General features: G+C 41.8%; 1 protein-coding gene across 1 annotated transcript in view; it reads right to left on the bottom strand.

Annotated features, from left to right (window-relative positions):
• LOC115192764 (plasma membrane calcium-transporting ATPase 1-like) overlaps nt 1–12,479 on the bottom strand; it is a 35,778-nt gene that overhangs the window by 6,020 nt on the left and 17,279 nt on the right. Inside the window, exons 3-11 of the mRNA XM_029751593.1 lie at nt 9,141–9,338; nt 6,486–6,743; nt 6,166–6,291; nt 4,034–4,270; nt 2,764–2,790; nt 1,221–1,370; nt 864–1,078; nt 520–762; nt 22–263 (exon numbers count right to left, since the gene is read on the bottom strand). Of these exons, the coding sequence (XP_029607453.1) occupies nt 22–263; nt 520–762; nt 864–1,078; nt 1,221–1,370; nt 2,764–2,790; nt 4,034–4,270; nt 6,166–6,291; nt 6,486–6,743; nt 9,141–9,338 (1,696 nt within the window). The remainder of the gene's footprint in view (nt 1–21; nt 264–519; nt 763–863; nt 1,079–1,220; nt 1,371–2,763; nt 2,791–4,033; nt 4,271–6,165; nt 6,292–6,485; nt 6,744–9,140; nt 9,339–12,479) is intronic.

The raw sequence follows: 12,479 nt of genomic DNA, 5'->3' as shown, positions 1-12,479 counted from the left end.
AAACAGAAAGTCCCGGCCTACTTCTTCAGGAGGATCTCTGATGCTCCTTTGCTGAACATGCGGTAGCTCCCATCTGCGTTCTTTAGCACCGTGCTCATGGACTTCCTGACTGAGTTGAAGGTGTAGACCTTGAAGAGCTTCTCCTCTGGGATCTCATTGCGGATGGTCATATAGTCCCGTCTCAGATCCAAGACAAAGCCCAGCAAGGCACATTCAGTCTTGTTGCCCACTTGGCGCGGCAGCCCGCCCTCCTTCTCAGGAGACTGAGACAAACCATTTACACATTAAGGTCAGTTCCAAACTTCAAATCAGCTAACATAAATGAAATTCTTTACAAATATTTCCCATTGATATCATTGCAAGAGGATTTGGCTCTGGCTTGAAATCCCTGACCTGGCACTCAATGTATTTGCGCAGATGTCAATAAAAGATTGCCAAGCAAAGAGCTTTATTGCAGATCTTTTTGTGTTCTGTTTGCCAGAGTTGAAAATCTCAACAGAATGAAATATTTTCACTTACCATGATCTTGGAAGTGTAAGCACAGTTGACTCCGATGCCCATAATGAGCAGGTCCAAGACTTTGCCTGGGATGAGGTCAGGCTCAGGAACCACCCTGTAGTGCCTGGCTCCCAGATAAGCCTGGACCACGGTCATCCTGTTCATGGTTAATGTCCCCGTTTTGTCAGAGCAGATGGCTGTGGCATTGCCCATGGTTTCACAGGCATCCAGGTGCCTCACCAGGTTGTTGTCTTTCATCATTTTCTAAGGAAGAGAGGAGGCTATTATTTGTGATCTGGCAATGCGTTTCTTAATTACTCCTGTCTGAATTATACATACTGTATTAACATAGTAGTGATACCTACTTTGACAGAGTATGCCAATGAGATGGTGACGGCCAAGGGGAGACCTTCGGGCACGGCCACCACTAGCACAGTTACGCCAATGATGAAGAACTTGACACAGAACTGTATGTAGATAGGTGTGCAGTCCGCGACCCATGGTAGGCCCTGGATCCAGAAAGTGTCCACCATAAACAGAGTTATCAGGATGATTACTGTTAATCCCGACATGAACAGGCCTGGACAGGGGAAAGGATAGGAAAGAGGAAAATATCTTTAATGATGACAAACTGAGACAATCTGCTGTGGAAATCAAACGCACTTTCAGAATTCCGAATTTTGCTTGGCTGAAATAGAGGGCTTCCCTTGTGATGGTTTTACCTGCTTTGCCGATCTGCACCGCTAATTTGGTCAACTTCCCCTGGAGCACAGACTTTTCCTTCTTTGGTAGGTTGGCTTTCTTCTTCTCCTCTCCTCCATCGTCACTGTTTAGGGGCTGCATCTCCACGCCTGCACCACCCTTAGACTTACCTGAGGGAGACGAGAGGATGGGTTCAAATGACATTAAGTTGAAATAGAGACATTTTGGGAAACATCGGGTTCACATCTAATTCACAACATGAGCCCATCAAAACTCATTTCCTCAGAGATGACAAGAGTGTAACTATACTCCCCGAATAACTATACTCTGTGAGTAACTATACTCACTGAGTAACTATGCTCTCTGAGTAACTAACTATACTCAATGAGTAACTAACTATACTCCAGAAGTGGATATATTCCCTGAGTGACTAACTATACTCCCCGATTAACTATACTCTCTGAGTAACTAACTATGCACCCTAAGCAACTACACTCCCTGAGTAAATAACTATATTACCTGAATAATTAGACTCTCTGAGTAACTAACTATACTCCCTGAGTAACTAACAATAGTCCTTGAGTAACTATACTCCCTGAGTAATTATACTCCCTGAGTGTAAGGAATAAGATAAGGCATAAGGCAGTAAAAACCAGGAGAAAACTACTTTTACACTATCAATACATTCTCTTCAGTTGTCTCTTTATTTTTTCCAGATACATTAGATAAAAAAGTCAAACATTAGCAAACATGAGCACCTCATAATACAATAGTTGTAATAAGAATTGTTGATGCATCCAATTAACAAATAATTAAATGGGGAAAATAAAATAGTACATTGGTGTGTAAGGAGTCATAGTTGGATGGCAGGGGTTGTTGATACTGCATGGAAACGGATAGGGGGTGCTATTCTATGTAATACACCGCAGTGACACTATGGTGTTTGGCTCACAGTCTTTAATCCTAGTCTGGGGATTATTGCTCTTTCTTGGCTGAGATTCTCTACAAGCCAATCCAACCGCCATCATCCCAAAACATGCCCACGTTCTGTAAATGTACAAACACACACGCACTAGAACCCTAAATACTCAACACGTTAGTAAGTGAAGTAAAGGGACCTTGTTCATCCAGGCAAATGTGTGAGTGAGCGTGTGTGTGTGTGTGTGTGTAAGTGTTTAAGTGTGCTGATCCGAAAACAGTACAGGTTGTTAGCTAAAGGAAGAAAAGCAGAGGGGGAAAGCAGCTGCTGAGATTAAGAGCTGTAATCTCCTTGGTCCTAATCACCATGAGAAGAGTCAAGAGCACCTGCTGCTCGGACCACATGGACACACACATTACCATATGCCCTCAGGGAAACACAGGGCCGCACCGGCGGCCGGAGCGATTCGTAGCGAGGCCTAGCTCAGACTTTACCCACCTCACGCAGACCAGATCATACAGAGTCTATATAAACACACAAACCAAACTATACAGTACTCAATATAAACACACCATGCTCGTGAAGTGCACACAAATAAAAACTAGCAGCTTCAATATAGATATAACACACAATAACAAACCTACCTTTCTTGTTTTTCTCGTCTTTCTTATCTGTGGAGAGAAAGAAACGACTGCACTTAAAAACGGATCCATTTACACATCAGCAAAGAGCTTCTCACTTTTGCAGAGTGGCAAAACCCTTCTAGTTGTAATGTGAACCCTTGGATGTGACTTTAATTGACGTCTAGCCCTTATACATCACATTGGAAACTAAGAATTGTAAATGCTCTGACATGCATTCCTGTCTCAACTCCCTAATAGTGTACTCCCTCACTATGACAATCCCCTGATCAATGATACTGGGATTACAGACTTAAAGACAACGCTCCCCTAACACTCCTGGCAGGAAGCTAAGGACCAGGTTGTTTAATTCACAGGCAGTAACTGTTTTTAGCCGGGGTGTGACAGGAGAGAGCTTCATGGTCCAACTGACCCAACTGCAGCCAGTTAACTGATATGTTAACCAACTGAGATGTTAACCAACTGAGATCTTAACCAACTGAGATGTTAACCAACTGAGATGTTAACCAACTGAGATGTTAACCAACTGAGATCTTAACCAACTGAGATGTTAACCAACTGAGATGTTAACCAACTGAGATCTTAACCAACTGAGATCTTAACCAACTGAGATCTTAACCAACTGAGATCTTAACCAACTGAGATGTTAACCAACTGAGATGTTAACCAACTGATATGTTAACCAACTGAGATGTTAACCAACTGAGATCTTAAGTCTGCATCTTCTATAGTGCTCCCACATGCTGTTATTAACATGCACCACAATTCAGCTATAGAAACTGTTTGTGTATTGTGGTGTAAAGTGGGAACTTTGTTATTCATAGTGTTTTTATCATTTGCCCAGCATCTGAGTGGAAATATTGAATGTGCATGTCACTCACACACCATTGACAGACATCTTATCATTGAAGATAGTTTAAACCTTTTCAGGCAAAAACTTCATTTTACTATCTCTCTTGAATGATTGATTGACCACTTCAGTTAATAAAGAGTGAATAACCTTGTCTGATATCACCTCTATGGAAGAAAATAGCTTTATGTCATGCCACTGGCACAATGTAGCAAGTGTATGCCTTATAGGATAAATGATAGCATATTGGAATATCTTATAGCACATGTTGGACAGGGTTTTTCCAAAACAATTCCAGTTTATGTTTACTCCTATGGTGAGTCTCAATCAAAAGCAAGTAGGTCTATTTGTAACAGAGGTGAGAGGTTTGTTTGACACATTTAGTGGCAGATGGCTATGAAAGTACAATCCAGTTCAACATACTTTTCTTGTCCAGTTTGTCTTTCTTGTCCTTCTTTTCTTTCTTCTCTTTCTTTTTCCTCTCATTCTCTTTCTTCTTCTCCTCTTTCTCCCTCTTTTTCCTTTCCTTCTCCGCCTTTTCGTCCTCATCGTCATCTTCGTCTTCCTCGGCTCCAAGCAGTGTGAAAATGATGCCGGTCTGGGAGTTGACACCTACTGCTGTGATCAATATCTTCCCAGAACCCTCCATGACGTGGGTACCTGACGAAAGAACATGGAGAGACATGATCACAGGAACCTAAACAATGGAATCTAAAATGGGATGGTAATTTTCCAGATTTCTATTGCATTTTTGAGAAAAGTGAAGAGGGGCATCTGTTAAATATGTAATTAAATATGTAATTAAACTTGTATGGCCTAACAGTATCTATGGAGGAATAGAGAGTGTGTTGTTTCAAGTTGCTGTTGACGCCTAAGAGCTCTTAAGAAGAGTGATTGACAGTAATAGGAAAAGGCTACAACGTCTGATGCACCAAACAGATATTTCATTTCAGAATTTATTAAAATTAGGTTAAGATTAGTGTTACGGGATAGGGTAAGTGTTAGGGTCAGCGCTAAAGGTTTTGTTAAGGTTAGGGTAAAGGTCAGTTTTAAGTTGGCTAGTTGGTTTAAGCGTCAGCTGTGTCCTTATAGCCTCTCCCACAACAATAATATATACCAGGCTTTTTTGGTCGTGATAGACAGGGCATGAGTAGTAATGTTGTTATTCTCTACTTGAGTAGGAATGGAAAATCAAATGGTCCATTCCATCACCTAAATCCCCATTCATTCACTTTTTTTGGGTGCCTGCCAGTGCCACAGCAACTACAGTATTTCAAGGGAGAAAAACAAGTGCCTCAATCCATTATCATCTCTTAGTAGTAGTCTACAAACAGGGAGACCCATGTGGTCGTGTTGTGCAGTGGCAGTCAAGCCTTCAAGCTACAATCCATGAGGAAGTTTGATTAAAGTGATGCTCCAAAAGGTTTTGTATAATTTCAGCCAGTAGTTTTGAAAGTAGTGCTCACGAGGAGTAGCTGCTGCCTTGGCAAATACGATACAAAATGGGTCCCCGAAATTGGTCACAATTGTCTACTACGTCATCCATTTCGTATGATATGTTGCGAATTGCATGGGGCTATGGCCCATGACGTGAACATGCAAAACCGGTGAGGGAGAAGAGCCCTTCTCAAATGGAACAGTAATCTGTTGTCAACACGGCAAGATGATGCATCGTTCAGAAACCAGAAAATATATGTTTTTCAAACTACTTTTAATTGAGAAGGCAGATAAAGCCTGTTAATCAAAATCACTCATGTTTGCATGTGAAAAGACAGAATCCTACTAATTACTCCACGTGCTTAAAACTACGTAACCTTTGTTTTGAGCCAACTTCGCCGTTGGCCAGAACGAGGGCACCTGGCTCACGCCCGGGAGGCAACTCAGTTCCAAAACGAATGCAATCAACGCTAACCCGCTTCACCCGGGACGTGCCCGGGGCATTAACAGAACTCCCTCATTAATTAAAACAATAACAAAGCGGCACCCCGCCTCTGTTTCTTTAAAAAGCTGAGTGATGGGCCTGGAGAAATGTCAGCACTCTCAAATTCATACAACAAGAAATGGATGCAAGGACTGACCATCCATGATATTATAATTGTTTTATTTTACCTTTATTTAACTAGGAGAGTCAGTTAAGAACAAACTCTTATTTACAATGACGGCCTACCCCGGCCAAACCTGGACGATGCTGGGCCAACTGTGCGCCGCCTTATGGAACTCCCAATCACGGCCGGATGTGACACAGCCTGGATATCAAAATTCCATTTTTAACCATGTTTTGAGGCTATACAGTGTTTGTTTTACGTTGTTGATAAACATTGTAGTAAAACAAGCTTTTGATGGGGTACAACAGTGGAACAAAGCTCATGAGGCATTTATAAAGTTATTTTTTCAAGAATCAATATCATTAATAAGTAAAAAAAAATGTACTTATCAACTAAGGATTGTAGCTTGAAAGGGGAGCGTTACCACTGGGCGTACAGTCTGATCCATATTGGATTTGTAACTAGACATCAGCCATATTATATGAAGAGAGGAAGGCTCATCATCATTACCTGACAGCAACATTGGATCATTGTCCAATGTCTTCTTGACATGGTCAGATTCACCGGTTAGAGAGCTTTCATCGATTTTCAAATCATTTCCCTGGATCAGCACACCATCAGCAGGAAGAAGGTCACCTGGAAAAACATAGACATACACCAGACTGTTCAGCTGGGTGAGTTAGCTCATTTACCCCAGATTCAGACAGAGTAGAGGGAAAAAGTAGGATTGAAGATGCTCTTTGGTTTTAGGGCACACACACATATGCAAGCTAGCACACGGACACACACACAAATAAACACAGAACGGTATTTTTCTTTCAGGACCATACCGTATTTCACTTGTGCAACATCGCCGACTACGATCTCAGCCACGTGGATCTGGACGACTTGGCCTCCGCGGACCACCGTAAACTTCTGCTCCTGTTCAATACGGCTCTGCAGCCCGCGGAACTGCTTCTCTTTACTCCAGTCATTGAACGCTGTCACCAGGACCACACAGACGACGGACAGGAGGATGGCTGCACCCTCAATCCAGCCCGCGTCTGCCTCCCCCTCATCCTCCACTCCTCCCGCTGCCTTTCCACAATCTGAAAGAAAGGGACAGTTGTCACTATCTGGACGTGCTACAAAGGACATAAGTACATTGCATTCCCTCCAGAATTGTGTCGGAGGTAATGGCCTAACCCTTCATTGAGGACAAGTAGCTCAATCATTCTGATGACATTGTCAATTTTGTCTTTGGTAGCATGGCCATTAACCAAGGGATGCCACAGAAAGTATCCTACAATGATGATAAAACAGGAAGTACACTGTCTTGACTGTCTTGACGTCCGATAACCAATTACCAGCAACTGCACAAGCCAGCCGCATGTATGACTGCATGCATGAAGTTTACAGTTGCAAAGTAGCAACAATCAGATATTTTGGTATTTAAATTGAGTAAATATGAATCACCTGGTGATTAATCCATTAGAGCAGGTATTCCCAAACTGGGGTACGCGCAATGTCGTGGGGGGTACGCCAAATAAAAATGCTAATTTTCAAACAGTACATTTTTATTTTCCAATGGGGCTATACATTTGGGTGAGGTTTTTTTCTCGCCTGAGTAACCTCGTTTCACTGCCAAAAATAAAATTAAACCATCTAGTGTTCAGCAAAATAACACAATGTCAAATACAGGTAGCCTAGTCAAATAATTAACATCCAATCACATTAACTGTTACTCTATAGTTTTTTTGGAAAAGGCCAAAAAAACTATACAGACAATGTCTTCATCAAACAACACTGTTTCACAATGCATCAGTGACATGGCAGGAGATGTTTTGAAACAATTACTGCTTCGCATACAAGCCAGTGAATTATATGCGTTACAGTCGGATGAGTCAACAGACGTGGCGGTCCTGGCACAGCTCCTGGTATATATCCATTACGTTTATGGGGGGTCAATTAAGGAAGACATCCTCTTCCGCAAACCACTGGAAACCAGGACAACATGAGAGGATATTTGGACAGCTTTGTGACATCAAATGGACTTTGGCGGTCAGGATGTGTTGGTATCTGTACTGATGGCGCAAAAGCCATGACAGGGAGACATAGTGGAGTGGTAACGTGTGTGCAAGCAGTTGCTCCCGACGCCACTTGGGTACACTGCAACATCCACCGAGAGGCTCTTGCTGCCAAGGGAATGCCTGACAGTTTGAAAGACGTTTTGGACACTACAGTGAAAATGGTTAACTTTGTTAAAGCAAGGCCCCTGAACTCTCGTGTATTTTCTGCACTATGCAATGATATGTGCAGTGACCATGTAATGCTTTTACAACATACAGAAGTGCTTTGGTTATCAAGGGGCAAAGTATTGACAAGTTTTTTAAATTGAGAGATGAGCTTAAAGTTTTCTTTACTGACCATAATTTTCACTTGTCTGACCGCTTGCATGAAGACGAGTTTCTCACACGACTGGCCTATCTGGGTGATGTTTTTTCTCGCCTGAATGATCTGAATCTAGGATTACAAGGACTCTCCGCAACTATATTCAATGTGTGGGACAAAACTGAGGCTAAGAAGTTGGAGCTCTTTTCTGTCTGCATTAACAAGGACAACACACAGGTCTTTCCATCATTGTATTTTTTCTGTGTGGAAATTAACTCAAGCTTACGAACAATGTCAAATGTGATATATAGCGAAGCACCTGAGTGAGTTGGGTGCGCAATTACCCAGGTACTTTCCCGAAACAGATGACACAAACAACTGGATTCGTTATCCCTTTCATGCCCTGCCTCCAGTCCACTTACTGATATCTGAACAAGAGACCCTCATCGAAATTGCAACAAGCAGTTCTGTGAAAATTGAATTTAATCAGAAGCCACTGGCAGATTTCTGGATAGGGCTGCGCTCAGAGTTTCTTGCCTTGGCAAATCGCGCTGTTAAGACACTGATGCCCTTTGCAACCACGTACCAATGTGAGAGTGGATTCTCGGCCCTCACTAGCATGAAAACTAAATAAAGGCACAGACTGTGTGTGGAAAATGATTTAAGACTGAGACTCTCTACAATACAATCCAACATTGCAGAGTTATGTGCATCCTTCCAAGCACACCCTTCTCATTAACCTGTGTTGAGTTATTTACAATTTTCGATGAACAAATAAGGTTTCATATATGAGATGGCAAAATAAAGAGCAAAATTATTGATTATTATTCTATTATTATTTGTGCCTTGGTCCTATAAGAGCTCTTTGTCACTTGCCATGAGCCGGGTTGTGACAAAAACTCACACTTATTCTTATGTTTAATAAATGTATCTTATAGTGTGTGTGTGGCATGCTTACAATGATGGCAAAAAACAACATTTGAGAGTGCGCTGACCCTGGTGCTAGAGGGGGTTCGCAGCTGGATGTTGAATGTTTGAAGGGGTACGGGACTATAAAAAGTTTGGGAAGCACTGCATTAGAGGACATGATATTTCAAATAAGAGTAGATACTTACTTTCTCTTTCGGCATCTGGAGGTCTATAAAAAGAAAGGCCTAATGAAATGATGGCTGCCACTTCTAGGATAATTAGTGTCACATCTTGTAATGCTTCCCACACTAACTGAAGAAATGTTTTTGGCTTTTTTGGAGGTATAACGTTCTGTCCAAACTCCTCTTTCCTTCTGGCGATGTCGTCAGCATGCCCTCCTAACCCTAGAGACGAAGGAGGGAAAGGAATTATTAACAACTGTATGCATTTTGTATTGTCTAGAATTCATATAGTATCAGATACAGATATAGGATCTTAATCTGAGCCATAATAACACTGCAGCAACAGGAAAGGTGAATTATGTGAAATATTATTGATGGACATTTTCGTAGGGAAATAACAATCTTCAGAAGCCTTTTTAAACCTCCTGCATTGCAGGAAAGATCTGCAACGGGATGATAATCTGTACATAGTGTTACTCTCCCCCCTGGTTGAACTCCCATTTCTGAGCAAAGTAATGCAGACCTGTCTGTTTGAACTTTTCATTATGTTCACACACTGAACAGCAGAAACAGAACCTGTCAAGAACGGTTAGAGTTGTTTGTTTTTGGAGGCTTTCTAACCTGAAGCTTTAGACCTTTGTGGTGGCTCTGCATGGGCTGTGTTCATGACTAAACCTGACAAAGGTCGGAGGACCATGAACACGGCCCATGGAATGTTACATCACAGGGGTCTTTAGAACAGTCTAGCCAAATCAATGCCATTCAAAGCCCTCATCTGCCCTCAAACAACATGCTAGACTCAAAAATGTATGAAATGTATGCATTCACTACTGTAAGTTGCTCTGGATAAGAGCGTCTGCTAAATGACTAAAATGTAAAATGTAAACAGTATGTTAAATAGCACTGGCATGCGCAAAAAGACCACTCAAAATACTTGCAGTAAGATGCATCTTTTTTTACGTTGTCCATGATGGCAATACTATGCAGATACTGTGCAGATACCAACAGTCAGTATGGGATCCTGTTTAATGATGCACCTGCGAGCTGCAATATTCCAATATCATTGGTAAGATTTTTGTTATTTTGCAGACAGAAGGTGTCACACCAAAACCACACAAAACCACACCAAAACCTTTTTGATGGACACATGTATTCTCGCTGAAAGGTGCTTCATAATGCAACCAGATCTGAGATTGTATTGACTGTACTTTTCTTTACATTTAATCATTGATTTAAAGAAAATTATGACAAAGACATACATTTCCATTAGGTGATTCTGCCTCTGCACTTCTGATACAGAAAGCAAACTGATCTAATCTCTGAGCCAAATGGACAGGCAAAAGACACAACAAACTTGGTTTACTCCTCTTATACTGTATTCTCGATAGATTTTATAGAGATCTCTAGTGCCTCTATGACAATAACAAATAAAAGGGACAGGAGACGGCAGCCTTGTCTATTAACATAGAAGTTACAACTCCGCCCTGAGTATACCTAAAAAGTAATGGTCAGTGACACCAATGTGGTGTGTGTGTGTGAAACAAAGAAATCTGTCATTTATCAATCATGCCATGTCAGATTTAGCAGTGCAAAATAATAAGCATTGCTGCTTGTGGCCACAAAACTTCAACCAGCTAGTGAGGAGAGATGGTCTGCACAAAACTTCAACCAGCTAGTGAGGAGAGATGGTCTGCACAAAACGTCAACCAGCTAGTGAGGAGAGATGGTCTGCACAAAACTTCAACCAGCTAGTGAGGAGAGATGGTCTGCACAAAACTTCAACCAGCTAGTGAGGAGAGATGGTCTGCAACCCTTTGCCTTGATGGCAGTTTTGCACACTTGGCATTTCTCAACCAGCTTCATGATGTAATCACCTGGAATGCATTTCAATTAACAGTTGTGCCTTCTTCAAAGTTAATTTGTGGAATTTCTTTCCTTCTTAATGCGTTTGAGCCAATCAGTGGTGACAAGGTAGGAGGGTTATACAGAAGATAGCCCTATTTGGTAGGGCCTTCCCTGTGGCTCAGTTGGTAGAGCATGGTGTGTGCAACGCCAGGGTTGTGGGTTCGATTCCCACGGGGGGCCAGTACAAAAAAAATAAAAAATAAAAATGTATGAAATGTATGCATTCACTACTGTAAGTCGCTCTGGATAAGAGCGTCTGCTAAATGACTAGAATGTAAATGTAAAAATGGTAAAAGACCATGTCCATATTATGGCAAGAACAGCTCAAATAAGCAAAGAGAAATGACACTCCATCATTACTTTAAGACATGAAGGTCATTCAATACGGAACATTTCAAGAACTTTGAAAGTTTCTTCAAGCGCAGTCGCAAAAACCATCAAGGGTTATGATAGAACAGGCTCTCATGAGGACCGCACAGGAATGGAAGACCCAGAGTTACCTCTGCTGCAGAGGATAAATTCATTAGAGTTGCCAGCCTCAGAAATTGCAGCCCAAATAAATGCTTCACAGAGTTCAAGTAACAGACACATCTGAACTTCAAGTGTTCAGAGGAGACTGTGAATCAGGCCTTCATGGTCGAATTGCTGCAAATAAACCACTACTAAAGGACACCAATAAGAAGAAGAGACTTGCTTGGGCCTTAGAGACACAAGCAATGGACATTAGAGTCCAAATTGGAGATTTTTGTTTCCAACCGCCGTGTCTTTGTGAGATGTAGTGTGGTTGAACGGATGATCTCTGCATGTGTATTTCCCACCGTAAAACAAGGAGGAGGAGGTGTTATGGTGGGGGGTGTTTTGCTGGTGACACTGTCTGCGATTTATTTAGAATTCAAGGCACACTTAACCACCATGGCTACCAAAGCATTCTGCAGCGATATACCATCCCATCTGGTTTGGGCTTAGTGGGACTATCATTTGTTTTTCAACAGGACAATGACCCAACACACCTCCAGGCTGTGTACAGGCTATTTTACCAAGATGGAGAGTGATGGAGTGCTGCATCAGATGACTTGGCCCCCACAATCCCCCGACCTCAACCAAATTGAAATGGTTTGGGATGAGTCGGACTGCATAGTGAAGGAAAAGCAGCCAACAAGCGCTCAGCATATGTGGGAACTCCTTCAAGACTGTTGGAAAAGCATTCCAGGTGAAGCTGGTTCAGAGAATTCCAAGAGTGTGCAAAGCTGTCATCAAGGCAAAGGATGGATATTTGAAGAATCTAATTTGTTTAACACTTTTTTGGTTACTACATGATTCCATATGTGTTATTTCATAGCTTTGATGTCTTCACTATTATTCGACAATGTAGAAAATAAAAAAATAAAGAAAAACCCTTGAATGAGTAGGTGTTCTAAACCTTTTGACCGGTAGTGTAGAAACACTGAATTTTCACAT

The sequence above is a fragment of the Salmo trutta genome, chromosome 4 (genome assembly GCF_901001165.1).
Source record: "Salmo trutta chromosome 4, fSalTru1.1, whole genome shotgun sequence".
NCBI lineage: Eukaryota > Metazoa > Chordata > Actinopteri > Salmoniformes > Salmonidae > Salmo > Salmo trutta.
The sequence above is the reverse complement of the archived record's forward strand: the minus strand, read 5'-3'. Positions and strand labels throughout refer to the sequence as shown.